Source organism: Solea solea, chromosome 2 (assembly GCF_958295425.1).
Source record: "Solea solea chromosome 2, fSolSol10.1, whole genome shotgun sequence".
In the NCBI taxonomy this organism is placed as follows: Eukaryota; Metazoa; Chordata; class Actinopteri; order Pleuronectiformes; family Soleidae; genus Solea; species Solea solea.
Window position 1 is genome coordinate 10310903 of NC_081135.1, and position 19525 is coordinate 10330427.

General features: G+C 40.6%; 1 protein-coding gene across 3 annotated transcripts in view; it reads left to right on the plus strand.

The window, feature by feature from the left end:
* The window catches only part of LOC131450102 (receptor tyrosine-protein kinase erbB-4-like), a 253626-nt gene that overhangs the window by 146833 nt on the left and 87268 nt on the right, over positions 1–19525 (plus strand). For all 3 annotated transcript variants that reach the window (XM_058622190.1, XM_058622192.1, XM_058622191.1), the window contains exon 3: positions 1422–1608. In XM_058622190.1, coding sequence (XP_058478173.1) covers positions 1422–1608 — 187 coding nt within the window. The remainder of the gene's footprint in view (positions 1–1421; positions 1609–19525) is intronic.

Below are 19525 nucleotides of genomic sequence, written 5' to 3' on the forward strand. Positions count from 1 at the left end.
CTGCTGTGTGTTTGTGTGTGTACATATGTGTGGTCCTGTGCTGCTGTTTGAGTGACTCAGATGAATATTGCATGGCCACAGAGATGGAGTTGCAGCAACAGCGAGGGAGCCAGGTTTTGAAGACACAGTGACAAGCGACAGGCGCCGACGCCTGAGTATCCGATAATGATGTCGCCGTGAGGTTGTGATTGGCTGCCAAACTGACTAATTGATGTGATAACACACAGTACCAGATACTATCATTGACCTTTATGATTTTAATTTGTTTTATGATGACACAGGGTATTAATACCATGTACTGTATGTCCTTTCCTTTTGTTTATCAACATATTGATAACTTATATTCCCTGTTTCAGTCAATCAATCATGAACCATGATCCATCTTCTTTAACCCTTAGTGCTCACGGTGCGCCCATGGTAATTTGCAGTGGGAATAATACACAGCGCCTTATATGGACATCCTTTTTTTTTGTCCTCTCATGTGTTGTTGAGTCAAAGTCATGATTAGTTTTATATGGCATTTTTAGTAGCGATATAAAGTAGCAATAATTGTCACAAAATAGATCATTTTTCATAGAAACGAGCCTAGTGAACGTCTAAAATTATACAAATTCAATCCGATTTTAAACACTTGTTAGTATTTTTTTGCCCAGGTGTGTTTATATAGTTGGTGAAAATTAAATAAAAAATTCATCAGATTGCCATGATTGTTCCAAAAAAAAAAAAGGATATGACACTCTATATTGCACACTCCTATACCCTAAATACAGCCAAAATACTCTGTGTTTTAATGGTAAAAACAAATATTGATCTGAGTAATTCAGTATTTTCATAGATATACGTTATATTCATCCCAATATACTTTATTTAGTTTTAAAATGTATTGCATCTCTCTGTTTCATCGTGTCCAAAGTCCTAAATAGCAGCTGGCAGACTCTAACCAGAGAGGACGTGGAACCAGTCTGCAGCCGAGCGCTGACATTTTAATCATTTTGATCTGTACGTCCACATTTTTTCATCAGACTGACATTTCAAAAATGCTAATAAAATGCTTCCTGCCAGAATTGTGCAAACAGATGAAGCTATCATGCAGTACGTCGTCGACGGCCGGTGGTTATTAAAAAAAGTTGACCAAGAGGTGAAGTTTGTCCATTGTGGGCTACTGTAACTAAATGGCTGCCGTCGTAGATGTAAATATAAAAAGGCAGTATCCTGTCTTTTCTGCGTATTTATTAAATAATACAACTAAATATTGTGTTTTTCGGTGTGTTTGAAAGGTCACGGTTACCATTACACACAAGAAAAGTTCAGTTTTATCTTTTACATATATTGAAATAATGACTTAGTGAAAATAACATTATTACAGTATAACGGAATCAAAATTAAACGTACGCCTATTTTATTTTATTGTTTCCCTGCAGTCAATCAGAGAGGTGACCGGCTACGTGCTGGTGGCTCTGAACCAGTTCGACTACCTGCCGCTGGAAAACCTCCGGATCGTCCGCGGCAACAAACTCTACGAGGGTCGCTACTCCCTCGCCATCTTCCTCAACTACAGGCGGGACGGGTACTACGGTCTGAGGCAGCTGGGCCTTCACAACCTCACAGGTAACACCATCTCCTTCTTTTCTTTCAAACCTTCAAAACTGTATTCTCCGTTTACTTGCACGAAAAAGACAGAAACCATTACGTCCAAGTAAATGCAGCGTCCACGGTTTACACAGAAGGGTTAAATAAGAACAGTGCAGGAGGATGACAGTAAAATGACAGTAAAGATGACCATCCCCGAATCACATCGCAAGTGCAGTATCCGTCAGAAATAATTGCAGCATGATGTGATGCAACTCCATCGCTCAGCATGCTGTAAAACAGTCGCTGCACCAGAAATCCATGTGTTTTGGCTTGTTTTTTACACCACATACACAAACACAATAGCACCCTTTTTCTTCATCGAGTCACAAAATTAGAACTCAACTTTTGAATCGATCTGCTGTCGTGATAAATGAATCTTCTGTGTGTCTATATCGAAGGATCAAACGCCCGTTTTTTTCTCCCCATTAACTTCACTTGTTTACACTGTCAAAATGAGGCTTCTTCTTCTTCTTTTCCTGGAGTCCCTTTTCTGGAAGTGGTCGTGTCGGTGATGTCTAATGGCTGAGCTGTCGCGGGGATTTGAGCTGCAGTGGAATGCAGATTAGCAAAGAGCTTTTCTTTTGTCTGTGTTAATTTAATCCTGGCGTCAGATCTTTGAGTCGTGACCTCGGAAACCGTTTCGTCTTTGCACTTTTTTCAGTCGCCCGGTGGAAAAGTGACCTTCTGACTGCCGTTAGAATAACTGGGGCAAGTTTCAGGCTCTATATTCTCATTTCAATGCACCCGCTTTATTGTCTTCCGCCTCTAAATCTCTTCTCATTGCTCTTTTTTTTTTGATTTTCTCCAAATAGCCAATTTTCTCATTATGAGTACAAGTCATGGTTCACTGTCGCCGGCATCTTGGGATTTCTGTTTTGGCCCTTTTCCCCCCTCCATCTTGGCATCTGTGTTATCATAGCTCCAGGAGAAGAAGAATATGAGGAGAAGAAGTCAGCCATTGTCATACTTAACAATCTTGAGGCCCATTTTAACTCCAGTTAAACACAGCTCTCATCAACACAAGACGACACATTCGTACTGTATTATTTATCACATAAAACCTACGTTTGAACTTTTAACCAGGTACCATCTGGGGTACAAAACAAACAATTATTGTGTGGTTATTTAAAGCTTACTACTTACAAGAAAGACCACTAAAAAAGCACTGTTTTTGACTTATTTATGACTACCATACTTCCATGGGCCACCAGGTGTCTGCAAACCACACTTTAGGAATCGTCGCTCTATTTCAGGGGTGTCCAAACTTTTATTTAACGACAGCCAGATTTGATAATGTGCAGATTTTCGGGGGCCTTTTTTTTATTTTTTTTAACGGTAAAAGTTACACACAAATGCACTGTTTTATAGCATTTCATTCTAATTGTCACAATTATCATTTTCAAATGGCAATGCAACCAAATCTAAGCCACCAAAAAGGGGAAAAATAAAAAAAAATCTGCCTTTTCTTTCACATTTGGAGCATACAAATGCATGTATTTGTGCTTTACTGTTTTTTTGATATAAGGAGCCACTTATTTAACTTAAAAAATGGCAAACGGTTGCAGCCTAATTCACAGTGTACTTCACTGTAGGAGAAGCAGGTTTATCATCATATGGCATTTCATATTGTTTTGAACATGTAAGCATATAAACATTTCCAGGAAACGTCGTTGATAAATGAATCACAACCTCATTTATTGTACATTATTTAAAACATACTCAAACGCAGTACTGTGCAATGGTGTATATATATATATATATATATATATATATATGCATACATACATTAGCGAGCTTGCAGTGAGTCAAACTGGTATGTAATGAATATAATGATCATCCTTTTTTCGAAAAAAACCATATGACACTTTTTTCACAGAGACCATTTTCAACACATAATAATCAGACAAAGGTCTGATATTAATTATGGTTTTGTTCATTTATGTTTTAGAAAAAGCCAGAGTAAGTGGAGGTCACACTTTTAATACTGCATATTATGTCCTGTATTTCTGGTTCTTTTCTTTAAAGAGTTAAGAAATCATTCTATGCCGCTCCTATATGCTAAAATAACAAGTTTAATAGTGGCGCTTGCACAGTATACTGTGAGTCGGGATACATTTCTGCAAATGTATTTCCCGGGGCAAGTTAATAAACCTCTCGCAAACCCATCTGTGAATCGTACCAGTCCGTAGTGACAAAGGACGGCGATGGTTAACGGAGAGAGAGTCTGCACATATTGGTCAGGAATAAAAACAGCATGTTCCAGGGAAATATGTTAATGGAGAATGTCCAAGACTGTCAGCACTTGGTGTACTGGATGCTCCAACATGTAATGTACAGTGAACACGAGGAAAGAATAGATGCAGGAAACAAAAGTGCCCCCGTCCATTATATCCCTTCATCTTTGTACTCGTAACACATTTGTGCCATTTTGTTTGGATTCATGTCATCGTCAGATTTTGGAAGAAATCTGCTGGATTATTCTCATGGCAGAACAACAGGAAAAGAGCGCCGCTGCTCCAGCACGAGCCGAGTTGAAATCTTCGAGAACCCCCTCACGACGGCCAGTGTAACACAGAATCGTGTCCAACACGTATGTCCGTCACCGCGCAGCCAAAGAACAAAAGCAAATGTTCACAGACGCTGCCAGGCCTCCTGTGAATGTCTTAGAATCGTATCATTGCTGTAGTGTAAGAGAGCAGCCACATGTAGCACCTGTACAGTTTGCTTTCATTGCATGGCGCTACAGAGGACAGGGCCGGATCATAAAAGGAAGGAAACTGGGCTCAATCCCACCGTGGACCAACCACGATTTATGTGCCCTAAACTGCAGAGAAACCAGGACGTCTCTGCTGTATTCGTCTTTGTTGTGTTTTGCCTGAGGCTTCTTCTTTGGCATCGATTCACCCGCTTTACACTGCTCTCCTGTGGGCAGTGCGTATCCTGCGTTTGCTCCTGCTGGCGATTCTCCGTCTCATGTTTCACAGTCAGTGGTGAATTCTGGAGTCTTTCTAAATCAGGTGCCATAAAGGGCCCACATTTTCACTGAGGGGCCAATTATACTGTTTGTCCCCGCGTCCTCATGCAATTCCTGATTCAGGGAGGGCGCGCATTTGACTCGTTCCTTGTTTACTGTGTGCTCAAGCGAAGCCACACATCACAGGATTATTCCACCTACATCAGAGGTAGCAATGTCTGCTGTTAAAGTTAAAGTGTGGTGAATTAGCATCGACCCATCTGGGAGGTGAACACACGCTGTCTCACTAACATGACTGAAAAACAGGTTTTAGCCAATTAACAGAAGGCTTACCCAATAAAATATATGCATATTTAAGTCTTTGATGATCTAAGTAGTATGTTTAATTAATTTTCTCTCTGTTAGACGGCCTTTTCACCGGGAAACCGCTCTCTCTCTCTCTCTCTCTCTCTCTCTCTCTCTCACACACCAAACTGCACAGAGAAAATCAGCGATTTCACATCACATCACAGCACACAGGAGATGTTGAGCCTTTGCTGCCTTCAGCACTAGGTTCAAACGTGTTATCTTGTGACTTTTTTAGTGCGTTTGAAATCCTTTGTCTGTATTAACCTGAGTGAAATAAACTTACCAAACAAGGCAGCAGTGGACCAGCAGCTCCTGTGTGCCTGAGAGCTAGAAATGCTGATTTTCTCGATGGGCTTCGGTGCTTTGGAGAGAGTGAGTTTGCAAACTGACGTTTTTCAGCTGGAAAAGACTCTCACATGGTGAGATAAAGTGGTTTGACTAAAGCAGGTGTACATTGTATAAATAAAGTTTTAACTCTGTTCTTGTCTTCTGTCCCAGTTATCAGTGAGAGAAAGAGTCTGGCTGCCAAGGAAACACTGGCAAGTCACATGTCAGTACCCGGTACCAGACTTGAGCAGGAAAACTACCAAAATGTGACTTAGTCACAAGCTGAGCTAGATTTTTTTAGTGATTATTGGTATTTTTTTTAAATCTAAATTAAGATCCAAGAGCAATGTTAGGATGGGACCTTTTAGATTTCAGTGCTGGAACCAAAGCGGTGCAGGCTGAAACAGCCCGTGTCTCTGTGGCATGCATCCATGCATCCACGGAGCCACAAATGTGCGACAGAGCGCTGTTAAACCTCGTATGTCCGTGCAGCGATTAGAAGAACCCGTCCGCGCTGAGAAAAGTTGGACAGCAGAAAATCCATCTTGCGCCGCTGACTTTGCAGCAGTGTTTTTGTGATTGATGGCGGGGGATCAAACCACGATCCGTATTAAAGCACATGACAGATTTAGTGTAATAAGCTGCATTTTATAGAGTCTGAACATGGTGATAAAGGACTCCTGGGAGGTTTTTTAACAGGATGCTGACACCCTGAGCTGGTAAAGCCAGAGGACATTTTCCATTTTGACCACCACTGTAAAGAGTAGAAAATATAAGTGGACCTTTATCCCCATATGACATATGATGTTGCTCTTTTTTTCACAACTTTCCCTGGTGTGCATGAGGGAGTTTTCTGCAAATACAAGTCTGTTCTCCTGCTAATGTCACAGGGTTGAACAGAGAGTGCACGGCGTCTCGCCACATTTCTCTTATTTCCTTGAAACATTTTCTATTTTTGAAGACTATTCTTGATCCCTCGTGGCAGAATTTACATCACTGGTTTATTGCTGTGTGACTTCCCGTCTGGCTGGCACACTTAGCGCACACTCAGGATGGAGCCTTGCGACGTTATAGCCTTTGGTCCAAATCATTGTATCCCACTGCACCCCAACACTGTAATTAAGCCGGATCCTGCCATGCATATGGATCAGTGCTGCTCCTCTTGATTCCCTTCACTCTTTTGCCTGGGACAAAAAAGAAATGAAATACACTATTCTTGCCTTAAAATAGGAATGAATAAATGGGTGACAATTAAATGATTAGAACAGTAATAATAAAGAACTCCTTTGGGGTCAATTAAAACATGAAAACCTTAACGTTTTCTAATACTGCTTCATATTCAGCATTTCTCACTGCACACAATGCATTAAACCACCGTCTGCTGCTGCTGTATCCATCCCAGTGTGGACTCAGCACACGGTGGGGGTCCCCAGAAAGGAGTCAATATGCAGACTAGTGCACAGTCTTCATAGTAATTGGGATACATTGTAATCTGTGTTCAAGAAAATTCCTCTGATGCCGACGTGTTCAGCTTTGCCCCGTTATGCTCGCGCAGCTCCTTCTAATCCTGAATAATACAACACACACACACACACACAGAACACATGTATCAACAGCTGCACTGACTGTGTGCATACATACAACATGCCTCACTTCACACTGCACCGCTAATTACCCCTCGCTGTGCGGCAGTGGCGATAATAACCACCATAACACTCTCAGAGCTGATGGGGTGGCATGTGTGCAATGTTTTTCAGATCAAGTTCACATCCAGTTCGCCTCTTTCTTCACTTTTATTTTGATGATGATCTCTTTTTTTTCTCTTTCTCTCTCTCTCTCTCTTCTTTTAACCATGTGAAATTACCCATCTGGACGGACGCCAAATAGCTCAGTGTGCCCCAAAAGAGAGTTCTGACTCCAGCTTCCCATCTGGCAGCAATGTCTCCCCTCATTCCCGTGCTCAGAAAGCAAAGTGTCCACCCCCTACCCCCCCCCCCCCCCCCACCTCACCTGTTCTCCCATCTTTAAGGCTCACTGGGACCGCAGTGACACTGCCATACTCTCACTACCTGGCAACAACCCAAGCGCCCTCTAATTTAACGATAATATTTCACCGCCGCTGTCTCGCTAATTGCCACATTTTTGTTTATGTTTCTCTCTTCTTCTTTTCTTTTTTTTTCCTCATTCCGCGAGTACTTTGAATGCATTTAGGCCAAATAACTAACAGCAGTTGTTGTCGAGATGAATTGATTCATAGACTTCATTATAATTAACCCCATGTGCGTCTTCATTTTTAGAGCGTGACTATTGATTCGCAGGTTCACCGGCATTCAGGGCACTTTATCACTTTCATACGCGCTCGGCTAAATCAGCAAAATGGAGATTTGATGGAGTCAGAAGCATATATAACAGTATGCTTTTATTTAGCTGCACCATAGTTCCAAATAGGTAAAAAAAAAAGAGCCTCCGTTACATCTATCAGCACGACTTTTTCCTTTAGTTACTACATTTACTGTTATCAACAGTAAATGTGATGTTTTCAGGTGAACATATAAAGATCCCAAAACCTCAAACAGAAATCAATATCTTCAATCTCTTAATATGTGCTTTTCTACCATTTGTTCTACCATTCACTGAGAAATTAAGATTAAGAAAGAAACATGTACAAAAAAACTAAATGAAAAAGGAAATATTGTATTTTAGTGATGGAATTAGCATAGAAGCGGGGGGAGGGCAACTTCTCTTTACACAACATAAAGCATGTGGTTTGAGCTCCAAAATGTGAAGTAATTACTGAAAAAGATCAAATAGAGCAAAAGCGGCTAATGCTAATACCCCGCTCTCACTCCACTCTGTTGAGAGGAAAAGGGAGAGTATAGAGGAACGGGGCCCATTAATAATGAATCCAGTGTCATCATTAAGGCGCCAAATGATTAAAACATATCTCCCAGCTTCAAACGCTGCTTTGCAATCCCAGAAAAATGCTGCAGTCAAGGATCTGCAAAAGCAACAGAGCCCTCCATTCTGATGTATGAAATAAAGTTTTGCTCTCTTTTTTCCTCCTCTGCTTTCATCTTTATCAGCCCTTTTTGTTGGTGTTGAAAGACCAAAGTGCCCATTTTGCCGTTTGGGGGAGAAAAAAAAAACAAACACTCCAATATTGTGTTACAGTATGTTATATCATGTCATGATATGCAGTCCTAGGCTACGCTAATTTGTACTATGTGTAAGCGATGAACTTTCATGCACTAAGCAGACTCCTGACTCTAATTATCTGTGATGTCATGTGAGAAAGTACAGTCCAGCTGAAGAACCACAACATTCTGTCGCTGCTCTATCTATTCTGAGACCCAGACATGACATGGGGAAAAAAAAACTCTGATTTGTGGCCATGAAATACTAATTAGTTCCCACGAAATAGGTAAAACGAGGGCATGAAATACCAATTTGTTCCTACGAAATAGGTAAAACATGGGCACAATATACTAAATTGTTCCCACAAATAGGTAAAACATGGGTACGAAATAGGTAAAACGTGGGCACGAAATACTAATTCATTCCCACGAAATAGATAAAAATTGGGTATGAAATAGGTAAAACATGGGCATGAAATACAAATTAGTTCCCACGAAATAGGTTAAACGTGGCCATGAAATACTAATTCATTCCCACGAAATAGATAAAACTTGGGTATGAAATAGATAAAACGTGGGCACGAAATACTAATTAGTTCCCACAAAATAGGTAAAACATGGGCACAAAATACTAATTGGTCCCCACGAAGTAGGTTAAACGTGGGCACAAAATACTAAATTGTTTCCACGAGATAGGTAAAGCGTGGGCACAAAATACTAATTGGTCCCCTCAGTTTTATTAGACTGGCACTAAAGTTTCCGTTTCGAACAATGTCTGCAATGTGTGTCACGACGGTCAGTCAGACAACACAGAGTCACTCCTTCAATCATCCACCGAGCTGGACTCAGCAGAGATTGGGAAGTGATGATAATAACTCTATTATAATAAATGATTTTAATCCCATCTGGAACACGTACTGCGTGTTGGTACCTTTTCACCCCCACATGAATAATAATTACAGTCACAGTTAGCTGCTGCGGTTTCTTTCGTGAATATGCTGAGCCACCTACAATTTAGAGCACATCTAATGTGACATGAAAACGGGTGTACCTGGAGTTACCTAATGGCCTCCATGCTCAACTACAGATAAAGAGAGAGAATATTTAAATCCCCTTGCAATATTTATTGTGTCTGAGTGGGACTTCAGAGTCTACAGCTGAATGGTAGTTGGTACAAAAGCATACAAGACAAGAGCATCAACTGCTTGAACTCCCAACACAAAAAAGTGCCTTCATGGTTTGATCATGATGGGAAAATATGGACTTGATATCATTAGAAGCAGAAGTGATGCCTAAGTGTGAGGCTAAATGTGCCAATTAAGAGTGAGACTTTTAATGGCTGTGTTTTAAAGGGCTGGCTGCACAAAATGTCTGGTAAGTGTTGATAGATAGATCATAAATGTGGATATAAAAAAATAGAAATAAAAGCCAAACACCTAAGGAGAAAAAAAACTCTACCACTGGTAAAGAAGTGAATGAAATGAGAAAATGACACTGAGGAATTGGAGGCGCAGACACTGTTCAAACTTGTTTGATCCTTTGTGGAACAGTAGTCTTTCTGCCTAATCCAGTCCAAACTCCCCCAATCTCCTCAGAGTCAAAGTGTGGTAAACTTCACCAAAGTCAGTCATTAGAGCTGAATTTATTTGATTTTTTTCAGGAGATAAGAATTACTTTTGCCCTGACTTTGGAGTTTACCCCACTAAAAGCTGGAAAATACACTTTTTTTTGTCTCAGGTCCAAATCGCCCACCTCCTAAATCTCAAGATCTCTGAAAACTTTCCCGAGTTTTTGTTGCATACCAGTGACCTCTTGCTCAGTGTCAGCTTGTTCTAGTTTCCCTATTGACTTTCAAAGGATAAGCAGGATGGATGGGCAGATGACTGATTTGTTATTTAACTTGTTTTTTCTTGACCCAAGGCTTGTTATTAGTGATAGAAGAACTTAAAGGGATAGTTCAGGTTGTTTGAAGTGTGGGTTTGCTGTGTACCGACACAGTCAGAGCTGGATTTCCTAAGACTGAGTAGGCAAAAGTCTCCTGCTGTTGTTTTTGTCACTTGAATAAATCTGAACAAATTTCATATGTCACAAAATTATACATTTGAACTGAGTGATGGAGGCAGCAAGTCATGTTCTGAGTGCTGACTATGTGTCAGTGCCTCATGCAACCATCAGCACAAAAAACACGGTGACACTTTACAATAAGGGTCCCTTCATTAATTAACGTTAGTTAGTGCATTGTTAAGCACTAATTAAATGTTTAATACTATATTAACAATCATTATTATGTATTGCTTAGAATTCGTTAACATATTAGTCAATGCATTAATAAGCAGTTAATCAATGTTTACTACTCAAAGTTAGTTAATACATTATTAAGCATTAATAAAGGCATAATATTGTTAGCATTAATTCAGCATTAATTAACACATTAGTTATTATATTAGTAAGCCGTGTCTCGAGTAGTCATTTACTAAAAATTGCCGTGGGAATAATACACAACTCCTTATATGGACATCCTGGGGCTGTGTGTTTATAGATCACATATATAGGCTTTTAAGAAAAGTGGGGTTTTTTTCGTCTTATGTGTTGTTGAATCAAAGTTGTGACTCATCTTGTATTGCATTTTTAGTAGTCATATAAAGTAGCAATAATTGTGCAGAAGTCACAAAAAAGATGGCGTTTTTCTTTCCTTTTTGTTCATAAAAACGAGCCAAGTGACCTTCGAACTGTGACGTATTTCCAAATTTCACAAATTCAATTTGGTTTCTTTTTCATCAGATTGACTGGGTTGTGCTGGTAAAAAAGGATATAAGACACTTTATATTGCACATTCTTGTACCCTCTGTATGTTTAAACATAGTAATGGAAAATGTGCTCTAAGGGTTAATGTTGCACCTCAAACTCCTGCTGTCCCATTAGCGCTCAAAGCTAATCATCACCACTGATGAATATGACTGGGCAAAGCACCTGTTGCTAAAGTCAGACATAGAAGGATGTATCAGGGAAAAGGTAGAATCAAACTGGATTTGTCTCCTAGAACCTCACACTACATACACCGTAGAACCAGATGGAAGCAATTTACTGGTCATGGGTGATTTGCAAGTGTGTGTGTGTGTGTGTGCCCTTCCGTGTATGTCCCAAATTACCCGAGTGGAGGGATGAGTGCAGCAGCTCAGTGCCAGAAAATGACAAATTGCCCATTTAGCCCATTGTAAGTGTCAATTTTAATGCAGAGGGTGAGCTCTGTTTCTGACACTTCTTAAGTATTGTGCTCCACGATATCGTAACAAGGCTAATTTGACTTACAAAACACGTGTCAGGCGACCGGCGTGCATTCTGTGCCTGGGCACTGCAGGTGATCACGCGCTCACACACATTTAAACTCGGGTTCCCGACTCAATAGTGGACATTTAATAATAACCCACATTTGGAGTTATGAGCCGAGCTGCTCAGCGGCTTTACTGTCTTGATGGCTCCCCTACGGTCCATTCACTGTGCCCTCTAAATTTCAGTTTGATGTTCTGAGCTCGGGCAGTCGCAACAAAAACAACACTTCCAGCGCAATAACAGAGTGGAGGGTGCACTGACTGTGGGGGGGAGTCCAGTGTTCACTGCTTCTGTGGGGAAAAGATGTCACAGCAGTTCTGCGGTAGTTTGAGACTTCACCAGACAATTTCTGTGATGGGTGAGTCGCTTGACCTCTGGGTCATAGAGACCTATTAAAAAAAAAGGTTTAGAACAGCCAAAACACAATGTTTAAAGCTGTGGTGTGCAACCTTTTGTGGTTTTTCGTTGTTCTCCTTCATTTCCGTGGTCACTTCTCTGGGTTTTCAGTTCAGGAATCGCTTCCTGTTTGCAGCGCGGGAATGTCACATGTCACCGGCTGACGAGAGATTTAAACGCTTGCTACGCGGAGAAACACAGACTGAGAGCGCGTAAAGCTGATTTTATCGATTTAGTGAGTGTTGTGGGAACTGGTTTGACGGAAGGAAACGTCTGTTCACGTCCGAGGTCCTGTTCGCAAAGATGGCGGACACAGTTTACATTCTGGGAATGAGGTCCCGTCCCCCTACGAGTGGGTCTAGCGGGAATAAGCTCTGCAGTTTCAAGCCTCGGACCAAGTGTCCATGCTGGGCACGTAACAAAAAAAAAAAGAATGAAGATATTTCTCGACTGGCTGTGGAAAAGTCTGCCTGTGCTGCAAAACAAACCCGAAATAAAGGGTAAAATATTTGAACAAAAACATGCTTAAAAACACGTGGGTGAAGAAAGTAGAGGTTGTTTTGAAAAAAAACAATAACGCACAGCTACAAGTTCTTATAGTTCTCATATTATTTCCTCTGAAAGACGTGTGTGACTGTTGGGTGTGAATGAATTCTAATCTTCTCTAATCCCCCCCCCTTTAGAGCACTCACACACACACACACACACACACACACAAGCCGGTGTTGATCGTTGACGACCACTGCCGCTCGTTACCTTGATTAGTATTCAGCGTCGCGCTCATCTCTTTGGCTGGCTCTTTTGTTTGCCCGCACTGATTGGAGGACCTCTGGATAATTTAGATTCAGGGAAGCGGTGACAGAAGAGGGCTTATTAGGGCGAGCCCATCCCGCCTTAAGTGCAGAGTCTCCAGTTCCATTTTCATTTGCCTCCATTATTGAATTTGCTGGCTTCTCATTCGTCCTGATTGCATTTTGTGTCACCTCTAAAATAAAAAATAAAAAAAAAAGCATCCTCCAGAGGTGGAACACAAGTTTTGAAAGAGAATTTTGGTTTCCTTTTCTTGTTTGGAAGTTCGTCTTATTTGAGCCAAATGTGTGGAAAGTTTTGCTAATTACATTTTGTGAGTGAAGAGCCATAAAAGGAGAAAAATTGCTTTATTTGGTAGCCATAGAAGACAGTAGATGGGTGGAGCAAGAGTGGGCGTAGGAAAAGAGGAAAAAGACTGATGGCTGGGATTTATTTAGCGTCCATTGAAGCAATAAGTTGAAAAAGAGAAGAAAAAAAAAAGAGGGAATGTCATCTCCGCCTCCGCATCTTTTAGCTGCCTCTTCCTGCGCCTACACAGCCTCCATAATCTCCCAACATGAAGCATTTTTCATAAGGATTCATTGCAAAACAATATCATTCGAGACTGCGAAATTTAATCAGGGGCGTTAAAACACAATTATGGTTATCGGGAACGACACAGCAGCGGCGCACCGGAGAGGGGGAGGGAGATGGAAGGGACCTTCCCCACTCGGTCTGCGCCCTCGCGCTTCTCGCCCATTTGTCACCAAGCACAATATCTCTTTGGCTGGCAGAGCTAATAATGGAGAAGTGGGGGGAAACGGGACTCTGGAGACCCGCTGACGCTTCAGCGCAAAGATCAGATAAGTTCTCCTTGAAGTCAGAGACCCGCCGAGCCACTGTGGATTAACTTATAATGACTGTTTCATTTATAAAAAGGCAGCATGCCCTCCCTTTGACAGCTTTTTAGGTGTGTGAATAATGCAGCTCCTTATAAGAGGTGCAAAAATGTTTCCTCCAACGGAGAGAGACCGCCGCCGCGCTTTGCTTTTTTCGGAAAGCTCATTTCATTTTGGTCACTCATACAGTAACACCACCAGGACCCCTTCTGCTGACGCTTCGCTTTAAAGCGCTTCAAGGCAAACTGGCTGCTTTCTTCTCTCTCTATTATCTTCTACAATCTGTAGCCATTTATCTACCGGCGGCTTGTTTGCAGTCTGGAGACTTAACACTTATTCATGGGATTTGAGAAGTCGTTTTCACTCAAGCAGCTACTTTCTCAGTAGCCTCTGTGTTTCTTTTATTTTTTCCACTCTTTAGAGTAAACAGGCTTGGAGGCACTGTACAGTGTACAGTGCAGTGCTTCACAATTACACACACACAGGCTATCCTAAGGGACAGACTGCTTGTTTTCCAGTCAAGTCGTGTTTTTCTGTTTACCCAAAATTGCGCCGTCTTACCGCAAATTGTCGGAGGCGAGAGATCCACAGCTTTAATTCAACCGCAAGTTAAGTTTCGGGGATAAAATAACTTTATATATGCGATATTATGCAGTGACAAACAACTGTTCAGTCTCAGTGTCCACCTAAACTTTCCTGTACGTTTGTGGGACTGTGGGAAGCAACTGGAGCAAGAGGGGAAAGCGATGTGAACATGCAAACTGCACACAGAGAGGCCCAAACCGGGATCTGAACCACTGACCTTCTTGCTTTGAGGCAACAGTGCTAGCCACCACATGCTCGTGTGGAAATCCAAAAATGACCCTTACATTTTCACATCAGCCAATTTGCCCCAATCGATTCGACTTCGATTCATAAGGTTCTGAATCAATCAATCCCAATTTGATTCAATCTGCTCTTGAATAATGAAAATGGCGCAACTGTGTCACAAAATACAAATGTACTTGTACCACTTTTTTTACACAGCTTTTCCATATTGCCCAGTGTCTTGTTTTTCCGATCTTTTTGCAGCCACAAATGTGTGAACCTCAAAGTGCAGCACGAAAGCTGCCAAACAAATCATTTCATCTCTGCAGCTATTTTTGTCCTGTTTTTTAACATAGTTTTTGAAGGTTCACACTCTCTTGAGTTGTTTTTCCTTTCTCATTTTGTCTTTTTCCGCCTCTGAGAGTTGTAATTTCTGCACATGATTGTCCCCCATTATCTTGGAGGAACTGAAAATGTTGCGTGGGACAGCTTAAAAGACGCTTTTACACAAGCCCTCTGTGTCGCTGGGTCCCCATAACTTTACTTCACTGGCTCTCGTGCGAGTCATTATTTTCCCGCAGTTGCAGATTTGTCGCCGTTTTCAGTAAAAGCTCATCAGTGTTCCCCCCGAAGAGGTTGCACTCTAAGAAAATGAAGGCAATTTGTTTGGTTCCTCTAGTTCGGCACCTTCTGTCATGCCAGCTGTCTGCACTGTGTCACAGGCCACACAGAGCACCAGGAACTGATGCGTGTAAATGACTGCCGAGAGTTTGCATTAGATCAAATAAAAGTCTCCAATAAATGTAATAAAAAGCAAACACGAGAGAGAAAGTGAAACTGTTGACAATAAATATTATTTTTTTGCACCACTAATCCCTTGAGACCAACTTTAAAATACTAGTTTGAGTCACTAACTGCAGTAATTGCTGTTTGTTTGCTAGCTCGGTGTGCTTCTGAAGCTTCCTGCAGTACAATCAGTGACTCATCTGCTGGACAGGCTTCACCAGTTGTTAAAATACCCTCAAAAATAACATAATTTGTCAGGAAACAACTAGCCAGAATCTCTCATGGGCTCAAACTAGCAGAAAACAGGAACTACTAATGCACCAAAGATGAAACCTGGGGATACATATATCTATAAAGTAGGAGTAATAATCAAAACGTGAAAATGTTCTAATCAAAAGGAAAATATGTGACTTATTAGGCACACACAGACTCTATTTTCATATTTCCCTAACTTTCCAAAACATCAACATCTCTTTTTTTAAGAGAAGAAAAGAAACTATTTAAGACTCCTGAGCTTTAAAGCATGAAAAAAGCCTCTTTTTTGGTTTAATGTTTAAAGAAAAAAAAATAGGAACAATTCTCCTCCTAGATCGTTTGTGATTTATAGGAAAATTCAAAAACTATGGACTGGCAATCTGTCCAGGAGAATAAAAATATTGATATTGACACAAACAATATTGACATTACAGGGATTCTGTACATCTGAGTGCGGCATTTCACGTGTTTTCCTCTACATCATCTCAATATGTGCCCGTGTTCCCACACGTTTGTCGAGTCAGACGATTAACGCGGTGATAAAGCACGTTTTGCCGTTCAGAGGGTATGGGTCGTTTGTGGATGACAAGAATGGCGAGGTGTTCCTAATAAAAAAAAAAGAAAAGAAATAAGAGTATCGCTGAGCGTCCAAATGCTCTCAGCTCGAGCTGTGCGATACGTGACGCCACCGGCGGGCCAAAAACCAGACAATAACGGCAAACTCGTGGACTCATCACTCGAGGACAGATCACCACATATGGCCTTATTCATCATTATAATTAGGGAGAGAAAGAGATGCACATGGACAAGTGGCTAGCAGCACTGATGAAAGCTCATCAGCCACTCCCTACAGAGCAATGGCCACTGATTGGTGCCGGGGCCATCATTGCCTGGAAACTATTTCAAGATATGGGGTTCTTCGCATGGCTGAGCGACGGGGAAATGACCTAATTGGCTCGCAGTGGCAGCTTAGCACAAGGATCATTTTTTTGATTCCTGAACAGTTTTTGCACTGATTGGCCTTTGGAGTGTGTACAAATAAATACCCTCTATGTTTAAATTTTTGCTCTCCCTGTGTAGTTCAGACTTGATATAGCACCGTCTGTGCTCAGATCACATGATAAGACAGGAGAATCTTTAGTGAATCAAAGCACTACTCACGCTGACGTAACATGAAATAATGCTCAGAAATGTGTCAACATGTGTCCTCAAACCACTCTTAAATATGATTTTTTTATTCTGAGGTCTGATGTGTTCAGATCAGTACTTAAAAAATAAAATTAAAAGTTGAATAAGGATGTAACAATCGGCATGTTTCACAGGGTTACTTCCAATAATATCAGATTTCATCATTCACCAATTTCATACCAGCACATAATTAGCTAATTTTATTCACTCCAATGTCATTCCTCAGTCCTTGTTGGTGCCCTACGAAGTTATAATTGGTCACATCATAAGAATAACCGTGATTATTTTTACAATAATCAAGGTACAGTACAAGACTGGCATCAGTCAGCTGTGACAAAAGGGAAAAGGGAAAATTGAGACAACAACAGACACACAGCCTGCTAACATTGTGGTCATTATTTAAAAGGAAAAAAGACAAGACATGTAAATGGTGGTTGATTGGATGTGATTTTGATATTTATTGATTTATTGATTTATTCCGGCGTCTTCTTTACTTGTTACTTGTGCTTCAATGTCCAGTTGATGATGGGATTATAAGATTGGCTGACTAGACTAATGTGTTAGCATGCAGTTTACTCGGTGTACCTAATAAAGTGGCACAATATAATGGAAGTACATGCATCTGGTAACTTTATTGCATCAAGACACATCAATAAGAGCTTCCTCACTCCTTGTTAGTACACACTGGGAGAATAGTAGTTTCTCTATTTTCCGTATTTCATATCTATTTTGTATCATATCTACTTTCATTGTGCTTCTAATTTACCATCACCCCCTTCTTACTTTAGTAAATGGTACATTCCAGTTTAGAGGAGTAAGTACAATGTGAGTCTGAGTGGAGATGTTTGAATAGTTGTGGCTGAGTGTTTTAATTCGTTTAATTTAATTAAGTTCAAGTTGTTTTCAATGAGCTGTGATTTATTTTCAGGAAGAAATTCAGTAAAAAAAAAAAAATAAAGTAGCATTTGAAGAAAGCAAAGCTATTTGATCAGCGGATTATTAATTCATAATCAGTTTATCAAGTCTTATACAATCACTGGATTCTCCTCCAGTGATGAACTCACACTTTGTCGCACAGTTCCACATCAAATCTTATTTCTGATTCAGTGAGACATTTCAACTTTCTCTCAGTGTTGTTGTTTTTTTTTTCTCTCCTCCATCTCACTGAGACACTTTATTTTTACTGCCAAGAGAGATGTAGCAAAACTTGCCATCAGAAACAATTTTGAACCAAACATGACCTGAGCATATGGCAATCGAGTCCCCGACGGCCACACACACACACACGCTCGCACACACACATAAAATGGAATTGCTGGTAGCTATATCACCCAGAGAAACACCCAGCACAACTTGCTGCTTTGGTCAAACTTGCCGGCGATCAAAAAGGGAGGACGAGTGCTTTATTTTGTGTCAAATCTAAAAGGCTGTAAAGTCCAGGGAAGCATGAATCTCAGGCAAGCTGCCGTGTAGCAGTCCAGATGTTGTGAGAGTATATATATATATATATATGTATATATATATATATATATATATATATATATATATATCAGCAGTGATAACCTTGCATGTTTCAGAAAATTGCTCTTTTTAGCTGTAGAAAACCAATGTTGCTGTTTTTATAATGTAAAATATTCCAGACTCTCCCAACATCATTATTATTATTGTTGTCATTGTTATTATTATTATTATTATTATTATTATTATTATAATTAATATTATTATTGTTGTTAATGCCATGTGGGCTCCCTTTCCCTAAACTACATGTAAGTGCAAAATTTACCGATGATGTGATATTGATGTGGATTCACCCTCTCATGGCCATTCAAGAGATTTTACAGACTTTAGGACATCTTGGCTTCCTCTCTAAGAAGAAGAGTGTTTTTTTATACTAAGGTTCTGCAATTAAAAGAGTGAGAGTCAAATGTCAGCGGGGGGGGGGGAAACCACATATTGCACTCATCAGCTTTTTTGGCCAAGATTATTAAGAGTGTTTTTTTTTTATTTTTTATGCACAAATTGAAAATAAGTTTTGCCGGAATATCCTAAGACTTTGCAGTCTTGCTACTGTTATTTATTCCTTCTTCGTGAATTAAATGTGTATAAGTATATAAAACATCACATATAGTTATAAAGTTATGCGGGGATGTTTAAAGCTGCAACTCAAAAAAAAAGCTTTCATTAATGAAGCCGTAATATATTACAACTGCATTAAAGAGCTACGCTGAAAGAAAAAGGTGTAGTTTATATATATATATATATATATGTATGTGTGTGTGTGTGTGTGAGGTTTGGAAGAGTTACTTCCTCTCTCTTTTTCTCATCCTGTTCTCTTTGTTCCGACTGGCCTCTTTTCTCCAGTTGCAGGACAATGGTTTTTATGGCCGCCTCGTGAATCAAAAGCATGTGGAGGGTGAGGAGATTTGATGGTGGTGAGGCTGCGGTTGTGGTCAGCTGTATATCTCCCATCCTGATGGAAAGATCGAAGCAGGCGGGGGGGTGGGGCGGGAGGGATGGACGGCATGGGTGGAGACTGTCCCCCTAGTGAATGAATGAGCACCTGATACTGGCTTGAGTTAGTGTCCTTCAAAGCGTGGACAGCAGAGAGCTGAAGTTGAAGAGAAAGATTTTAAAACATGTCATGAAATGGAAAAGTTACA